Source organism: Adiantum capillus-veneris, chromosome 5 (assembly GCF_014529385.1).
Source record: "Adiantum capillus-veneris isolate H3 chromosome 5, ASM1452938v2, whole genome shotgun sequence".
Lineage (NCBI taxonomy): Eukaryota > Viridiplantae > Streptophyta > Polypodiopsida > Polypodiales > Pteridaceae > Adiantum > Adiantum capillus-veneris.
In genome coordinates this window covers 121,265,085-121,284,908 of record NC_140935.1, presented here as the reverse complement: position 1 = coordinate 121,284,908, position 19,824 = coordinate 121,265,085, and the positions used below count along the sequence as shown (strand labels likewise).

Genomic DNA, 19,824 nt, shown 5'->3' with positions numbered 1-19,824 from the left:
GAGCATGCATAAACAAAAAACGCACATATTGAGAGAGGAAAAGAGAGAGAGAACATGCATAAACAAAAAACGCACACATTGAGAGAGGAAAAGAGAGAGAAAACATGCATAAACAAAAAAACGCACACACATTGAGAGGATGGAGAGAGAGAAACTAATTTAACGTCGTAGGAAACTAATTAAAATTAAAAGACCTAAAGATCTAGCCGACGAGGAGTTGAACTCAAGACCTATTATTCAAGAGGGAAATGGCATAACCAATCTATCATACTTGGCATGGGTGATAGAAAGGTTATACCATTTATCTCTTTTTATTGGCACACACATCCACACACGCGCACACACACAAGAAGAAGAGAGTTATAACGTCATAGGAAACTATCCTAAAAGACGTTAAAGATTAGGTTAGATGTAGACTTACGTTAAATTAGATTTAGGTTTATTTAAGCTAAATTAGATTAGATTTAGGTTTATTTTTAGTTAGATTTACGTTTATTTATGCTAGATTTAGATTTATGTTATATTAGATTAGATTTAGGTCTCCATAGATTGCGATGCCTGCATGAAGCGGGTGAAGAAAGCCCTCAATGGAATATAGGGTATTGCTGCCTTCACTCATGGTGGGCTCCGTCGATCCAAAAGTACTGGTGAAATGTCTTCAGAAGATAGGGAAGAAGGTGGATCTTCAGGGCGGCAAGAGTCACTACATCCCCGACAATGACCATCTAGACAACCTCTAGTCATTCAACAGCAACTTCAAAGTTAGTAACAAGAGCAAGAACGGTCCAAAGGGCCAATTGCTCTCGTTAGATGTGGATGGAGATGAGGCAGCGTCACCGCCGGAAGTTAACTCTCACATCTTTAGTGATGAGAATGCCAACTCTTGCCGAGTTATGTGAAAAATTATGTGTTAAATCAGTTTTAAGGTTCTTATAATCCCTGTTAGTTTAGTTCTTTGTTTTTAATATAAAATAATTTACGTTAGATTTAGATTTATGTTATATTAGATTAGACTTAGGTTTATTTAGGTTTACCCACACACACACACACACACACACACACACACACACAAGAAGAAGAGAGTTTTAACGTCGTAGGAAACTATCCCAAAAGACGTTAAAGATTAGGTTAGATGTAGACTTACATTAAATTAGATTTAGGTTTATTTTTAGTTAGATTTACGTTTATTTAGATTTACGCTTATTTACGTTAGATCGAGTCCACGCAAGAATTACTTACGGTTTAGGGTTTAGAGTTAGACGAACAGTGAAAAGATCTACTGTGAAAAGATGTTAAGATGCTGTGAAGTGCTACAGCTAGAGAAGAGGCAAAGGGGTTTTGTCCACTACATGCAGTATCATGTAGACGTGGGTCTGTAGATTTCTTGTACCCACAAATATAGGTATTGACCAATAAAGACGAGATTATAACCCGATGGTTCTGATCTCCGTGCACCTCTAGACCGAGGTGTGCGGGGATTGGACATGACTAGGGAATGTGAGGTAGAGAGAGAGAGAGAGAGAGAGAGAGATAAGACGAAGAATGCCAATAGAATATTAAATTTGTTGTCCAGGTTATAAGATTTTTATCCTCATTATGAGTAGTGACGAGGATGTGTGACGATCATAGCGAAACTCATAGCAACCCTAATACCAAGGACATGAATTTTCACTTTTGAGCGTCGCACTACAAGCATCGCTAATGTGAAGCAACTCTTGTAGTGCACGCCTCCTATGGCCGTTGATGATGCAGCTCTTCCCCATGATCTCGTTACTGTGGTGCTGCCTCACCTTCCTCTCTCATTTGTCTTTCAGTCTCGTATAGTTTGGAGATTGAGGCCAATTTAATGAAAAAAGGTAGATGGAGATTTAGTAGTATTGTAAGATCATGCTTGCACTTTTGGGACAGTGCCAACAAGAGCTGGAAAACCATTGACCTTATGCTTACCCAGTACCAACTAAATAGATTGGAGATCTTGCTTGTCAATAAAGTGATGAAAGAGCTTGACAATGTAGTGATGCCAGTCTGTGATTTGGAGTATGACTGGAATGCCTGAAATGGCCCGAAAGCAGTCTCTTATGGAAACCCCATCCTAAAGGCATTTATCATACAATGATGCATAAGAAGAATTGGTCTAGCCCCCTTAACAAGATATGGAAAAAACAATGGCTGGAGGAAAGGTGTGAGCAAGTATTGGAGAACATCTAGAAGCCAAAGGTTCCACAACATATGAAGGTATTTTTATGGAAGGTAATTTGGGGTGTTCTACTGACGGAGGTGAAGATTTAGGAGAGAGGATTGGGATAGATTAATGCTTGGGATGCAGGCTTGCTAGTAAAGATATGGCCCACCTATTCATGGAATGCCCAACTATCAAAGGCCTCGCAGGGAAAATATGCAAGTGGGTCCAAAGAACATGGAAAATTGGTTTTTTCACGACTGATTTATTCCTTGGAGGTAAGAATTCAGGTAGTCCTGCCCTCCTTATCAGCACTCAAAAATCGCTAGGTACTTCTTCTTACGTAATGTATGGCAGACAAGGAACCTCCGTGTGTTTGAAGGAGGTTATGAGGTGGCAAGCTTCAAGAAATTATACAAGAAAGCAAAGTGCTAATATGGACGCTCTGACACAAGCAAAACTCGGAGGATTGCTCTAGGACTAGCTGTGCCTTGTTGACAGCAAATGGAATGCCTAGGAAGGGGAAAATCTTGGCCATTGGAAACTAGAAGATCTCTGAAGAGCATGATAATTGACCTTGTGTATTAAGGATAAGGGGGCGGGTCGTTAGCGGTGGCTCTCCAGATAGCCGATGTAATTATGGTCTCTGGATGATGTCACGGCTCAGCATGAGCATGGCAAGATCTTGTAGTTTTTTGGGATGATCGATATAATTCACTCACACATGTTAGTTTTGCAAAATAATATATATATATATATCATGCTTGTACTATGAGGCTTCTTTTTCTATAATATTGAATTCCCAGCAAAGATTTTTAGTTTGTGATACATTGTGGCCAATTGGGAATCTGAGTCTAGCATATCCATTTTTTCTTGCATGGAACCTCCTCTCAAACCACCTATCAATTGTCGAGTCTCATGGGGCGTTAGCATCTGATTTAAACTTGTCTCCTAGTCTCTTGTGGCTTCCAACTTAGTGAGGACAATCAAGTTTCTTGATTGTAGAGGATGATCTAAAACTGTTAAATATTACCCATGGCAATATCTAAGCTAATTCCTTTTAGACACTCAACATAATCAAGGAATTTTTCATGCCTAAATTGGTGGTGTTCTTAATTGCATCTTGTTTTTTGGTAGGCCTCTTCATTTTATCACTTGTTTATATCGCTAGTGCTTTGAGGACTTTTTTTTTTTTTGGTTTAAGCTTCCTTGCACTCCATCTCTTTTTCTCTTTAAAAAAAAAGAAATCATCACACTCCACTCTACCCCTCACAATTTCCCCCCCCCCCCCAAAAACACGTCCCTCCTCTTCTCATTTTATTTTGTACCCAGACATTGTATTAGATCCACCAAGATTGTATCAATTTGGTCTCATGGGTTTGGCCTTTTGAAGACATTTAATATAACATTTTTGTTCCATTTCAATACATTTCTCTTTGGGATTGAAGGGACTCAACTAGTGGTGTGACGAGAAGCAGAGAGAGGAAAGGGAAGCGACAGTGGGAGAGAGATCCATAAGAGGAGGGGAGAGAGAGAGAGAGAGAGAGAGAGAGAGAGAAGTGGATGACAAAAATTATGATAGGGAGAGTATATTGTTATTTTTTAAAGGGAAGGAGGGAAAGTGGATGGGAGTTTTTTTTAAAAAAAGGAAAGACCCTTTCAAAAGCACTAGCAATATCGTTAGTGATTTTGGGAGAGTCTTTTTTTAAAAAAAACTCCCCTTCACTCCCTTTCTTTCCCTCTAGCTTGTTTTTTAAGAAAACAAAACACTCTCCATCTCTCCCTCTCTCTCTCTCTCTCTCTTCCCTTTAATTTATCTCTCTCTCCCTCCCAATCCCCCCCCCCCCCCCCCTCTTTGGTTCCCGCTATCGCTCTCTTTTACTCTCCCCTCTCTCCCTCTTTTACAAAAAGGACAGGCACTAGTGATATTGCTAGTGATTTTTTTAAAGTTTAAACGGATCCCTCCCCCCCCTCTCTCTCTGGGACGGGAGGGAATGAAAGGGCATGGTGGCAAGGGGAGAGAGAGAGAGAGAGAGAGAGAGAGAGAGAGAGGAGGGGGTGGAGCTCACTCTCGGATAGGAGGGAAGGGAAGGGTGAGGAGGCGGGGGGGGGGGGGGAGAGAGAGAGAGAGAGAGAGAGAGAGAGAGAGAGAGAGGAGATGGAGGGACCAAGGAGCAACAGGGATTTAATATTTACATAATTATCGTAAATTTTGTGTGATCACAAGGTCTCATTGACACATTTACATGATTACACTTAACATGATCACAAAGAATGGTCAAAAGAAATAAAAACAATGATTTAAACACTTAAATATGCAATTAAGGCTCACTAATGCGTAGTCATGAGACATAGCAAAATTGGCAATGAATAAAAGAGCAAAGAGAGAGGAACACAATGCAAGTTTCAAACTAAAAACGGATTACCCAATCATTAGTTGTGATGATTACAAGCTGGAGCACCTTCGTAGCTTGAGTGTACGACTTCAAAGCTCCTTTCTTCTCTAAAGATAAGCCTTCCTTTTATATTAAAGTTATTGACATTTATATCTAGGGCTTTCTAAATGACCAGTGACAAGTTCACATGGACTTTTAGAAATGTCATGACAGAATTACAACTGAGAGAATTGACTCGCCACTCCGAAATCGATCAGGATTTACATAGAGCATTACTATAAGAATACAAAAGTGGTGTTCGGTTACATATCCGGCCAGGTGGGCTCCCGTTAGGTCAATCACGTCACAGTCATGCAAGAATATACACAACACTTTAAAAGCATTTTGAATAAACAGGTTGATATATCTTCTGAGAGGCAGCAATTTGTTGAGTTAGTTCTTTCAGTAGTAGATCCATGCATAGAGGAGCATAATGCTAAACGAATGGAAATTCCAATTGAGGAAAAAGAATTACTTTGAATCCTTAAAAAATTGGGGAATGACAAGACCCGAGGGGCATGTGGATTAGCAAAGGAATTTTGGCTAGTATTCTGGACTGAATTAAAGTCTTTGATATATTAGTAATCAATCACCTTTCGCAATCCCAAAGCATGGATTGACTAGTGAAACAGGGACTCATCAAGTTAAGGCCAAATAGACATTTCTTGCCTCTTTATCAAAATGGAGACCTATAACTATGATGTGCATTATGTATGAATTGCTGGCTAAAGCAATTGTAGTCAGAAATTCACCCTTCTTAAGGAAGCATCTGCATGAGGCTCAAGCTAGTTTCTTGGGGAGAGATCTATATTAGACAACATTTTTATTGTCATGTTGGGAATTGAAGCAAGTGGTGTTATTGCAATTTGATTTTTCCAAAGCTTTTGACTCAATTATTTGGGATTTTGTGGTTAATGTCATAAGCAAATTGGGCTTTGGTAGAAAAAATAGCTTCATGAATTATGTTGTTATGGAAGGGGGAAACCTCTCAAGTTTTGCTTAATGGTAGGCTTTTTTGTGTTGTTAATGTTGGCAAAACTGTAAGTTAGGGGTGTCCTCTTAGTCCTTTACTTTCTGCTGTAGGAACTCATCCTCTATTTTTCTTTCTGCCTGCTGAAACCAATGCCTAAAAGGACTGCAAGTAGGGCATGAGCAGGTGGTTGCAATAGGCTTTGCAGATGATACCATTACTTTCATACATGTAGATAATGCAAATATTGGGGAATGTATGAATTACCTCAATGTATATTCTTTGGATGCTCGTCTTGAAATCAACCTAGGGAAATCTAGTATGATAGATGTATCAAAAGAGAATTTTAACTCCCTCATCTCGAGGGGCAAAAGGATAACCAAGGGTAAGATCTTTAGACACCTGGGATACCCAATTGGGATGGATGTATCATTTAAATAGTTAACTGCTTGGGTAGAGCAAAGAGTGTGCACTAAAGTTGGTAAGTGGTATTGTGATGAGTGGCCTTTTTGTGTGAGAGTCACGATTCTGCAAGCTATACTAATACCTTACCTGTTGTACTTTTTACCATTGCGTGACTGGTATGATAATGCATTTGCATAGGATGAGATCCATGTACTTGAATTTCTATGGGGATCTTCTCATAAAGCGTGGTTATCTTGGGATTCAGTATTTGAACCTGCATACATGGGTGGATTAGGTCAAAACTGCATATGTTTGCTAGAAGAGCTACTATGTTGAAACACAAGTTGGATTTTGATAAATGTTGGTCTCAATTACTGTGGTATTTGATTGATACATTTATTGTGTATCTTCATGGTCATTCGGATATGGATCCGTGGGAAAGAGTGTTTATTGATGCTCCTCTTAAGGGACATGTTGGTAAAATCTTGGAAACATATATGTGCAAAATTGGTGTGGGTTGGTAGAGTAGGGTATACTTGCAATTCATTGGGTGATGAATCCTGCTTTTGGAGCTTTGTTTTCAAGAAATCTCCTGCTTTGTTCTAGGTAGGAAAGCTCTTACCTTGTTTAAAAAGCTTTGTTCTAGGTAGGAAAGCTCTTACCTTGTTTAAAAGGGGGGTCAGCTCCATAGATCAAGTCGTGGACTCTAACAACAATCTAGTTTCCTTTTTACTAGCCAGGAGAATTTAGAGGCTAGGAAATGGATTTAGAGTGCCATGGGGATTGCTATCAGCTTGTCACTACAAGAGGATATTCATATTAGCGACGCTCACACAGCGACGCTCAAAAAAAAAAAATCCCGGCGTCGCTATGATCGTCGCTATGAGCGTCGCAAATTTACAAGAAAATTTGCGACGCTCATAGCGACGTCGGCTGGGCTAAAAAAAATAACAGAGAGCGCCCAAAAACTGAGATCTCAGATCTGAGTTTTTCGGCGCCCTCAAGCAAGGAGCAGGTAACGCTCTCCCTCTCTCTCTCTCTCTCTCTCTCTCTCTTTCTTCTCCACACACACACACACACACACACACACACACACACACACACACACGAGGAGAGGAAGGAGAGCCAGGTATGCTCCTTCCCTCTCCTCACTCTCATGTTCCCTTCCCCTCTTTCTCTCTCCCTCTCTCTCTCTCTCTCTCTCTCTCTCTCTCTCTCACACACACACACACACACACACATAGTGTTTTTGAGAGAGAGAGAGAGAGAGAGAGAGAGAGAGAGAGAGAGAGAAAGAGTACAAACATAAACAAAAACGCACACACACATACATAAACAAAGAATGCACACACACATTGAGAGAGGAAAAGAGAGAGAGAGCATGCATAAACCAAAAACGCACACATTGAGAGAGGAAAAGAGAGAGAGAACATGCATAAACAAAAAACGCACACATTGAGAGAGGAAAAGAGAGAGAAAACATGCATAAACAAAAAAACGCACACACATTGAGAGAGAAAGAGAGAGAAACTAATTTAACGTCGTAGGAAACTAATTAAAATTAAAAGACCTAAAGATCTAGCCAACGAGGAGTTGAACTCAAGACCTATTATTCAAGAGGGAAATGGCATAACCAATCTATCATACTTGGCATGGGTGATAGAAAGGTTATACCATTTATCTCTTTTTATTGGCACACACATCCACACACGCGCACACACACAAGAAGAAGAGAGTTATAACGTCGTAGGAAACTATCCAAAAAGACGTTAAAGATTAGGTTAGATGTAGACTTACGTTAAATTAGATTTAGGTTTATTTAAGCTAAATTAGATTAGATTTAGGTTTATTTTTAGTTAGATTTTCGTTTATTTTCGTCCATGGCCGCCCTAGCATCATGGCATGAGGAGAATAAATCTTCGGATGGTGTTCTACGAGTTCCTGCAGATTGCGCAGCCTGGAAACATATAGATGGAACATGGTCTGATTTTGCCACGGAAGCTCGAAATTTGCGCTTAGGCCTGGCTATGGATGGCGTAAATCCATTTGGTCAAAGATCAACATCTTACAGTGTATGGCCCGTTGTCATCGTCAACTACAACATTCCCCCGTGGTTGACTACGAAGAAGGGACACCTATGGCTAAGCTTGATTGTGCTAGGGCGATATAAAGTGAAGAATATGGATGTGTATCTTCGTCCACTATTGGAAGAGCTACAACAATTCTGGATTGGCATAGAGGTGGTGGATATGAGCCGACACACAGGACGACGGAATGCTTTGATCAGAGGCATTCTAATGTGGACCATGGATGACTATCCCGGGCTAACAGAATGCTCAGGTGATCTATTGACACTCCTCACTCAGACACTGTAAATCTTGTTTTCTCCCATAGTTGATCTATTATCATGTGTATACATGCAGAGCTTCAAACAAGCGGATACAGAGCATGTGTCACATGTGGACCTAGACTGAATGCACGTAGGGCACCCTCACTGAAGAAGAAAATCTATGAACGTCATCAAGCGTATCTTCCAGAGAATCATGTGTTACGCGACGGCTTTTTGGGAAGAGAGCCACCAAGGATGTCTGCACAAGCATGGTTAGAGCAGAAGGAGATGTGCGATGACGGATTGCCTCCACGGATGAAGAGACTATCTCTATGGTACGAGTTACCATACTGGCCCCGACTCATGATCAATCACTTGCTCAGTCCAATGCACACATTCAAGAATGTGGGTAATCTACTATGGGACCATCTGACTGGCAAGAAAGATACTTTGGGAGCCAGAGTTGACCTTAGAAATGTGGATCGTATGGAGCAATATTAGCCGCAAAGAGCGTCTGATGGATCGATAAAACTCCCTAAAGCACCATGGATTTTCACAGGAGCCCAAGCACGCAAAGTAAAAGAGACCATTCGATCTTTGCAGACCCCCACTGGCGTAATGCACTCGCTCCGAACGTGTTTTACTAAAAAAGAAAAGCTTACCGGTTTGAAGTCACACGATTGGCATAAAATGTGTCATGTACGTTCATAGTGGACTTTAATATCATTGTTGCACATACTTTACAGTTTATTTTACCGGTTGCCATTGAGGGATGTTTGTCTCTCGACGTCCGTAACACAATCTACAAACTTGCAAAGCTGGTGCAATGGATCTCACAAAAGGAGACCAACGTAGACTCCATACCATTCGCCAAACTAAATGCTGCGGAGCTTGTGTGCATGTGCCAATCAAAACGGCATCAATGGAGGAGATTAGAGAAGATGCTCAATCAGAAGCCGCTGCGGTGGTGCCAGACGAGCATCAAGATGCTACTACTCTATATGGGGTGCATGCAGAGAATCTACAAAATGAAACAGAGGATATGTGTTTAAACAGAGAGCTCTATATAGATATAATAAGTTATGCTGAGTTATGCGAGGATGAGAGAGAGATCTCTTAAAGCCACAAATATTGTATTTGAACAATTTTGCTCCGTGTTGTAAAAGCTCTGGCTCTCTAAGTACCTCCCATGGTGTATAACGCTCTTTTCTACTCGCGCTCACATCTTTTGATTGAAAATTCTGAGTTTTCGACTTGCCTCTTCTATCACTTAATTCATTGCGTCATTGTATTTATATGCGTTATTACATCATTGTATTTAATGGTCTTTGCGTCATTGTCTACTCTATTCAATCAATATTAAGTTTAAATATTCGTGTGTTTAATGCAGCTATGGATGATGAGGAGTTTCTTTCTTCTTTGTCACCGCAGCAGAGACAGTGGTACGTGGAGCGTCATCGCTCTGGCGCATCATCACGCGTTCCTACTCCATTTGCATCTCCCTCTCTTTCGGAGCATTCGGCGCGCTTTGAACCTTCGGTGTCGACGAGACGATCTTCACACTCGTCTAGACACCGGCGCTCTAGTGGTGGCGGTGGCGGTTGTTGTGGGGATTCCGCCGCCAATGCCTCCACACCGCGTCGTGTTCGACGAGGCTCTTTACCCTCCCCTTCTTTGCCCGCCCCTACACCAGCCACAGCATCGCCATCTACGCGAGGTTTTGCGCGGCTGACTGTTCCTAGCAGCTACACACCTCTACCTACTCCGCCAGGAGCCACCCCACTCGACACTCCTCGCTTCGGGGCCCAGACGCCGGTGGAGACACCTGACGTCTGTACCCCCATCGACACGCCGCTAGAGACCCCTGCCGGGACACCCAGGTTCACGCGTCACCGGCTAAAGGGCTTGCCTTACTCCGTCGACTTCAGCGGTGCCATCATCATGGATGATGACGTCAAGAAGGTGATCTCGCGCATGCGTGCTCTTTGCTCTCAGCTGTTTAGACACTACATTACTAAAAAAATGGAAAGAAGTACCACGTGATTTAAAAGACAAAGTCATCAGCATACTTCATGATGAGTTTCCCGTTCCAACACGGGATCAGCGCTTCAATGAAGACCTGATGAAGATTCGAATGCGCGAATACTGCAAACACAAGCGTTCCGAAGTGCAAAAAGCAATCAAGCATGGGTGGAACAGGCCAGATTGGCTGGCCAAAGAAGATTGGAAGAATGCGAAGAAAGCAGCGCGCGAGAATCCCGACAAGTGGAAGCAACAAAAGCATGCAGCCAGAGCGCGAGTAGAGGCAGGGAGCTCGCACCACTTGGGGAGCGGTGGATGAGCATCATTTGAGGCCGATTTTGTAAGTGTTTTCGCATTGCTCTTTATGTTCGATAGTTTAGGTTTTATGAGTTTTTTAATTCTAACATAATGAAATCTTTGTATGTTTTGACAGTGGTCGATGACAGGACGTGCTCCCACAACGTACGAGCGCGAGTACGCAGGCAAGAAGGGCTTAAACGCCCTGATGGCACTACAAAAGGCTCTTTATATTAGCGACACTCACACAGCGACGCTCAAAAAAAAATTCCCGGCATCGCTATGAGCGTCGCTATAAGCGTCGCTATGAGCGTCGCAAATTTATTTGTAAATTTGCGACGCTTATAGCGACGCTCATAGCGACGCCAGCTGGGGTAAAAAAAATAACCGAGCGCGCCCAAAAACTCAGATCTCAGATCTGAGTTTTTCGGCGCCCTCAAGCAAAGAGCAGGTAACGCTCTCCCTCACTCTCTCTCTCTCTCTCTCTTTTCTTCTCCACACACACACACACACACACACACACACACACACACACGAGGAGAGGAAGGAGAGCCAGGTATGCTCCTTCCCTCTCCTCATTCTCATGTTCCCTTCCCCTCTTTCTCTCTCCCTCTCTCTCTCTCTCTCACACACACATACACACACACATAGTGTTTTTGAGAGAGAGAGAGAGAGAGAGAGAGAGAGAGAGAGAGAGAGAGAGAGTACAAACAAAAACAAAAACGCACACACATACATAAACAAAGAATGCACACACACATTGAGAGAGAAAAAGAGAGAGAGAGCATGCATAAACAAAAAAACGCACGCATTGAGAGAGGAAAAGAGAGAGAGAACATGCATAAACAAAAAACGCACACATTGAGAGAGGAAAAGAGAAAGAAAACATGCATACGATCCAAAAAACGCACACACATTGAGAGAGAAAGAAAGAGAAACTAAGGGAGCGTCGTAGGAAACTAATTAAAATTAAAAGACCTAAAGATCTAGCCGACGAGGAGTTGAACTGAAGACCTATTATTCAAGAGGGAAATGGCATAATCAATCTATCATACTTGGCATGGGTGATAGAAAGGTTATACTATTTATCTCTTTTTATTGGCACACACATCCATAGGAAGAAGAGAGTTATAACGTCGTAGGAAACTATCTTAAAAGATGTTAAAGATTAGGTTATATGTAGACTTACATTAAATTAGATTTAGGTTTATTTTTAACTAGATTTACGTTTATTTAAGCTAGATTTAGATTTACGTTATATTAGATTAGATACGGGTCTCCATAGACTGCGATGCCTGCATGAAGCGGGTGAAGAAAGCCCTCAATGGAATATAGGGTATTGCTGCCTTCACTCATGGTGGGCTCCGTCGATCCAAAAGTACTGGTGAAATGTCTTCAGAAGATAGGGAAGAAGGTGGATCTTCAGGGCGACAAGAGTCACTACATCCCCGACACAATGACCATCTAAACAACCTCTAGTCATTAGACTTACGTTAAATTAGATTTAGCTTTATTTTTAGTTAGATTTACGTTTATTTAGATTTACTCTTATTTACGTTAGATCGAGTCCACGCAAGAATTACTTACGGTTTAGGGTTTAGAGTTAGACGAACAGTGAAAAGATCTACTGTGAAAAGATGTTAAGATGAAGTGAAGTGCTACAGCTAGAGAAGAGGCAAAGGGATTTTGTCCACTATATGCAGTATCATGTAGACGTGGGTGTGTAGATTTCTTGTACCCACAAATATAGGTATTGACCAATAAAGACGAGATTATAACCCGGTGGTTCTGATCTCCGTGCACCTCTAGACTGAGGTGTGCGGGGATTGGACATGACTAGAGAATGTGAGGTAAAGAGAGAGAGAAAGAGAGAGAGAGAGAGAGAGATAAGACGAAGAATGCCAATAGAATATTAAATTTGTTGTCCAGGTTATAAGTTTTTTATCCTCATTATGAGTAGCGACGAGGATGTGGGACCGTCCAACCGAAACACCTATCTCTCAACGAGGGTCTTATGTCCTTGTAATCAATGCAAGCATGCTGTGCGACGGACAAGACGTGTTTTCTTTGCAGCACGTTCGCGAATTTGGCGAGTTCGATCCATCTATTATAGATCGAGTTGTTGCCAATTATAACTCGTCGGAGTCTGACGCTGGCCAACAAGCAGCAATCTTGCAACCCAATAGACGTATTCGCAGGCGCTTTGGTCAAGCAGCATATGTGAGGCCACAAGATGTACCCTCTGACATCTCGGGGGATGATCATGCAGAGCACATTCCAACGAGGCAATGTTTGAGCCCGAGATTGATGAAATGATCGAGACGATCATGGATTCAGAAAGGCTTATCTATGATGATATGAAAAGTGAAGCCGATACGTCATTGTATAATGGAGCACGTATGTCTAGATTGAAAGCACTCCTGGTTCTTCTCAACATGCAGGCAAAGTTTGGATGGAGTGACACTAGCGTCACAGCGCTTTTCAGGTGATCTATTACAATAGTTTACTTTAATAGAACTCTAAATGTATAATGATCTGATAGATTTTTACACGACTGTATCATATTTTTATGTTGTGTAATTGCTGAAAGAGCACATTCTACCAGCTGACAATGTGATGCAAGATTCCCGAGATAAGCAAGAAAGATTTTGCAAAACTTGGGGATGGATTACAATTCTATCCACGCTTGTCCTAATGACTGCATTCTTTTCAGAGGGGAATACACAGACATGGAGAAGTGTCCGAAATGTGATTCCGAAAGATATCGAGTAGATCTCCACGGGACAAAAATTCCACAAAGGTTTTGCGACATTTCCTTTGCTTCCTCGCATCAAGCATTTCTTCGAATGTAAGTCCATGCCGCCCCTAGCATCATGACATGAGGAGAATAAATCATCTTCGGATGTGTGCTAACGAATTCCTACAGATTGCCGCCTGAAACATATAGATGAACATGGTCGATTTTGCCAGGGAAGCTCGAAATTTGCGCTTAGGCCTGGCTATGGATGGCGTAAATCCATTTGGTCAAAGATCAACATCTTACAGTGTATGGTCCGTTGTCATCGTCAACTACAACATTCCCCCATGGTTGACTACGAAGAAGGGGCACCTATGGCTAAGCTTGATTGTGCCAGGGCGATATAAAGTGGGGAATATGGATGCTTCACAATCCAGTGATGCAAAAGTGGATTTCACAATATGAGGATGCAAAGCAAGAGCGACAAAGGGCACGAATCGAGTGGAGACGGGGAAGACGACCACCGATGCACTATCCAGCGGTTCTGGAGAGCCTACCAACCTTCATGAGCTTAAGATGGTTGCACAACCAATTGAAAAGCGCACAACAATGCGGTGACGAAGTGACTGAAGTAGAGTGGGAGTACTCTCGGGGTTGCGCGACCAAGGTAAGTTTGCAATGTACCACTAGCAAGTGACTTTATTTATAAACGTTTGAACGGCCACTCATAATCTTTGTTCGTTGTAGTATAAGTCATACACAGCAGCATGGTGTAAAGGTCGACATTTTAGGGTGGAACGAATCGACAAAAAGCGTTTTACTCAAGATTGTGGAATCATGGCAAAATTTGAACAGTCTAGTCGACGACGTTCCTCTGATGCAGATCCCGTGGTGGCGGAACTCACTTACTTCGGCACGCTGCAAGAGATTTTGAGGATCGATTACAGAGGATTTTTTGTCGACTTGTTCGACGTGCAATGGTTCAAGATAATCATGGAGGGTCGAAACGCTACTGTGCGTAGAGGAGAGTCTGGTTTTCTTGAGGTGGATTCTACTAAGAAATGGACTGACCTAAGAGACACTTTCGTACTACCCGAGCATTGTGAACAAGTAAGTATATAAATAGTTAACATCCCCTTTTACAAGTTATGTGCTTGAAAGCTCTCATGTAAGTTATGTGGCTCTGGCAGGTAGTATTTCATCCTACAAAGTCTACATCAAACTGGTGGTACGTCAGAGAGGTAGCCCCTCGTAGTGCAAGGACGTATGAAGGCTACCATGTACCAATCACAACGACATCAATGGAGGAGATCAGAGAAGATGCTCAATCAGAAGCCGCTGCGGTGGTGCCAGACGAGCATCAAGATGCTACTACTCTTATATGGGGTGCATGCAGAAGAGCTACAAAATGAAACAGAGGATATGTGTTTAAACGGAGAGCTCTATATAGATATAGGAAGTTATGCTGAGTTATGCGAGGATGAGAGAGAGATCTCTTAAAGCCACAAATATTGTATTTGAACAATTTTGCTCCGTGCTGTAAAAGCTCTGGCTCTCTAAGTAGCTTCCATGGTGTATAACGCTCTTTTCTACTCGCGCTCACATCTTTTGATTGAAAATTCTGAGTTTTCGACTTGCCTCTTCTATCACTCGATTCATTGCATCATTGTATTTATATGCGTCATTACGTCATTGTATTTAATGGTCTTTGCGTCATTGTCTACTCTATTCATTCAATATTAAGTTTAAATATTCGTGTGTTTAATGCAGGTATGGATGATGAGGAGTTTCTTTCTTCTTTGTCACCACAGCAGAGACAGTGGTACGTGGAGCGTCATCGCTCTGGCGCATCATCGCGCGTTCCTACACCATCCGCATCTCCCTCTCTTTCGGAGCATTCGGCGCGCTCTGAAGCTTCGGCGTCGACGAGACGAGCGTCACACTCGTCTAGACACCGGCACTCTAGTGGTGGCGGTGGCGGTTGTTGTGGGGATTCCGCCACCGATGCCTCCACACCGCCTCGTGTTCGACGAGGCTCTTTACCCTCCCCTTCTTTGCCCACCCCCACACCAGCCACAGCATCGCCATCTACGCCAGGTTTTGCACGGCTGACTGTTCCTAGAAGCTACACACCTCTACCTACTCCGCCGGGAGCCACCACACTCGACACTCCTCGCTTCGGCGCCCAGACGCCGGTGGAGACACCTGACGTCCGTACCCCCATCGACACGCCGCTAGAGACCCCTGCCGGGACACCCAGGTTCACGCGTCACCGGCCAGAGGGCTTGCCTTACTCCGTCGACATCAGCGGCGGCATCATCATGGATGATGACGGCAAGAAGGTGATCTCGCGCATGCGTGGTCTTTGCTCTCAGTTGTTTAAACACTATATACTAAACAAATGGAGTGAAGTACCAAGTGATTTAAAAAACAGAGTCATCAGCATACTTCATGATGAGTTTCCCGTTCCAACACGGGATCAGCGCTTCAATGAAGACCTGATGAAGATTCGAATGCGCGAATACCGCAAACACAAGCATTCCGAAGTGCAAAAAGCAATCAAGAATGGGTGGAATAGGCCAGATTGGCTGGCCAAAGAAGATTGGAAGAATGCGAAGAAAGCAGCGCGCGAGAATCCCGACAAGTGGAAGCAACAAAAGGATGCAGCCAGAGCGCGAGTAGAGGCAGGGAGCTCGCACCACTTGGGGAGCGGTGGATGGGCATCATTTGAGGCCGATTTTGTAAGTCTTTTCACATTGCTCTTTATGCATGTTCGATAGTTTAGGGTTTATGAGTTTTTTAGTTCTAACATAATGAAATCTTTGTATGTTTTGACAGTGGTCGATGACAGGACGTGATCCCACACCGTACAAGCGCGAGTACGCAGGCAGGAAGGGCTTAAACGCCCTGATGGACATTCTCAGTTCTCGCGGCGGCATGGTTAGTATTAGGGTTTACTCTTTTTTATTTTTTGTATTGTTTTTTAAATGTCGTTATATGTTTATACTTACTGAAAGCTGTCTTATTGTCTTTTTTTGCAGAATCCGACAGATACGCCGCTTGGACGCGATGAGACGTCTGACTAGACGACGTCAGTTTAGCCGTAGCTAAATAGCATTAGTTTAGGGTTTCTCATAGCTTATGTATCATGAGACGGATTTTATACGTCTTTTTGAACCATGTATATTATTACATTTGTCACCGCAGTTCCTTTTGCCAATCAATTCTTTATGCCTATGATGTTGTCATTATTACATTTGCCAATCAATTCAGTTTGCCTATGATGTGTACAATTGTCAATTTTGCAAACAATGCGTCTTGTGGGTGACTATTTTGGGTCTATTATCTACTTTTGCACTTTTTTAAAAAACTGAATCAAGTACAATATGGTTGATGGGTGGCAGGGCATTCAATGCCCTGCCACCAAAAAAATATTCTCTCAGGCGTCGCTATAAGCGTCGCTATTTATGGCTCTGTAGCGTCGCTATATGCGTCGCTATGCTCTTCTGTGAGAGCGTCGCTATAGGCGTCGCTATATAGCGACGCATATAGCGACGCTCTCGTAGCGACGCTGTTAGCGACGGTTTTAGCGACGCCGGGGGTTATAAAAACCCAGTGTATTTCCGTCGCTAACAGCGTCACAAGAGCACACAACCTCTTGTAGTGTGGACATTCTCAGTTCTCGCGGCGGCATGGTTAGTATTAGGGTTTACTCTTTTCTATTTTTTGTATTATTTTATAAATGTCGTTATATGTTTATACTTACTGAAAGCTGTCTTATTGTCTTTTTTTGCAGAATCCGACAGATAGGCCGCTTGGACGCGATGAGGCGTCTGACTAAACGACGTCAATTTAGCCGTAGCTAGATAGCATTAGTTTAGGGTTTCTCATAGCTTATGTATCATGAGACGGATTTTATACGTTCTTTTGAACCATGTATATTATTACATTTGTCACCGGAGTTCATTTTGCCAATCAATTCTTTATGCCTATGATGTTGTACAATTGTCATTATTACATTTGCCAATCAATTCATTTTGCCTATGATGTGTACAATTGTCAATTTTGCAAACAATGCGTCTTGTGGGTGACTATTTTGGGTCTATTATCTACCCTTGTACTTTTTTTAAAAAGTGAATCAAGTACAATATGGTTGATGGGTGGCAGGGCATTCAATGCCCTGTCACCAAAAAAAAATTCTCTCGGGCGTCGCTATAACCGTCGCTATTTATGGCTCTGTAGCGTCGCTATAGAATTCTGTGTAAACGTCGCTATAATCGTCGCTATGAGCATCGCTATGAGCGTCTCTATATAGCGACGCATATAGCGACGCACTCGTAGCGACGCTATTAGCGACGATTTTAGCGACGTCGGGGGTTATAAAAACCCAGTGTATTTCCGTCGCTAACAGCGTCACAAGAGCACACAACCTCTTGTAGTGTGTGTCTTTAACCTTGAGATTCCATGCAACAAAGACACTACTCAGAGATTCAGAGACTGGGAGCTACCCAACTCCTCAGCTAACTGGTGGACTTCTCCTACTTGGGCATTTTACCAACTCCATCCAAAAACAACAATTCATACTAGATGTAACAGGATTTGGGGTTTAACTGATAGGAAACATTGGTGGTTGCAGAGGCTCAGTGATACTTGGAGTGCTCATTGTGCTTTTAAGCATAAAGTGTTTGTATGAATTTTCAATGGAGCTATCCCCATTGGAGAACTTTTGGCAAGGAAAAATGTAATGAATGGGCTTTGTATTAGATGCAAAATATTGGAAACTATGAAACATCTTTTTCTAGAGTGTCATCAATTTGCTGGAATACTCTCTTGGATTACTGCATGCTATGTTGGCAGGTTAAACCAAATAAGTTCAAAGTGCTCTTTGATTTAGTGAAGTAGGACCTTGGCCTTCATTTATGCCCTCTTTCATCATATGGCAAGCTAAGAATGCTTCACTGTTTGATAAATTTAGTGAGGTTATTCAATTTCCTTGGGGTATGTTTCTTTCATTGCTTAAAGCTTTGCAAGGACAATACTAACCACATTTGGATGCTCTGTAATCTGAAGTATACTATAAAAATGTAATATAAGAAAGAGCCTTCCCCGAGAGAGAGAGAGAGAGAGAGAGAGAGAGAGAGAGAGGGAGGGGGGGACTCAGCGACATGTGATTCAATATTGCTACACCGTAAGATTAACACTACATATAACATTTGCCCCTGATGAATATTGGGCGGAAAATGATCAAGAGGAGGATGAAAACCGCAACTCGCTTAATCTCATGCATGGGAAGATCACCTGGTGCACTAGATTACGGAAGGCTGGGATAGCGGCAGCCAGGGGACGTACCTGCAGTAAATCAAGCACAAGCAAGTTAATAATTAGAGCCAGTAGTACTTAATTAATCATGAGGAAGTCCGTAAACGCGGATCGACGTCGCAAGCAAGCAACCAAGGAGAAGAAGAGCTAGGGGCAAGTAGAATAATTAACGCACTGGGGTTGCGGGTTACGAGGGTGGCTTGTCCGCTGAAGTCGCAGGGCACGTCGCGGCCCCGGGAGTTGCGTCGCTGCCAGGAGGAGTTGATGACGTAGGAGGCGTGGGCGAAGGGCGTGTTGGGCTGGAAACAGGCGCCTCCCTCCACGATGGGCCCGCAGTCGTGCACGATGTCCTGTGATGCAGCCGCCCCTTCCTGGCACAGCCCCCGCACTACAATCTCGTTCAGCGCCTCGTCTGTCTGGCCTGCGCGCGCCACACACCATCTCTCTGCATAACATCATTATCATCATCACTACCCACGTCAACAATCTCTACGATACCTACTTTACAAGTTTACTTGCCAAACTCCTATATTCGGTTGTGCGTTATACCTGCTGCAGCGCCGGAGCCGCCCATATTCAACATTACTAGCACAGCCAGAATCGTCACAATGCCGGCCATTCTTCCTCTAGTTTGCGCCACTAGTCTTAGCGTTTTCTGCAGCGCCTACTGCAAGAGCTTATAACTTGCTAATTAGTTGATGTACTAAGTTTACTCCACCCAACTTCTGCTTATATTACTTTATAGTTGGCTTCGACTTGCGCTCATGAACAATATTTCTGCTAATTAATTTGAAGCTCACTTTGATGCCATACCAAAATTAATAGTCCTCAAAGTGAGGACATAGAATAAAGATGCAAAGATAAACTCTATTCTCCCCCAATATGGAGAGAAGATTGAGTCCACAAGCTTGAAACAAACTCTTACAATGCCCCCCTCCCCCAAAACCCCCCCACAACACCCCCAACACCAAAAATTGGTAGTGAACTAGTGGTGTTGTGTTGCTAGGCTTATTCTTGCTTAGCATGATTGCATATCATGCGTCGAAGATGTGAGAGCGGATTTCATGGAGCCCAGGTGTGTTTCCAAGGTCTCCTTGCATTCCACTAGTTTCACTGAAGGTGGGCAACATT

The 19,824-nt window shown here is 42.8% G+C and overlaps 1 protein-coding gene across 1 annotated transcript; it reads right to left on the bottom strand.

Annotated features, from left to right (window-relative positions):
- Window positions 1-18,685: 18,685 nt before the first annotated feature.
- On the bottom strand, window positions 18,686-19,312 carry LOC147458010 (major pollen allergen Ole e 10-like). The gene is made up of 3 exons (XM_086513385.1): window positions 19,243-19,312; window positions 18,869-19,138; window positions 18,686-18,723 (listed from the first exon to the last, which is right to left on the bottom strand). The coding sequence occupies exons 1-3, from the start codon at window positions 19,310-19,312 to the stop codon at window positions 18,686-18,688; spliced, it is 378 nt and encodes a 125-aa protein (XP_086369511.1).
- Window positions 19,313-19,824: the final 512 nt, after the last annotated feature.

Excerpts from the sequence above, each read along its gene's own strand:
- LOC147458010 (XM_086513385.1), bottom strand. The coding sequence starts at position 19,312 with ATGGCCGGCATTGTGACGATTCTGGCTGTGCTAGTAATGTTGAATATG. Across the intron at positions 19,139-19,242 it reads CGGCTCCGGCGCTGCAGCAG|AGAGATGGTGTGTGGCGCGC; the intron begins GTATAACGCACA and ends GATGTTATGCAG. Across the intron at positions 18,724-18,868 it reads CCTCGTAACCCGCAACCCCA|GTACGTCCCCTGGCTGCCGC; the intron begins GTGCGTTAATTA and ends GATTTACTGCAG.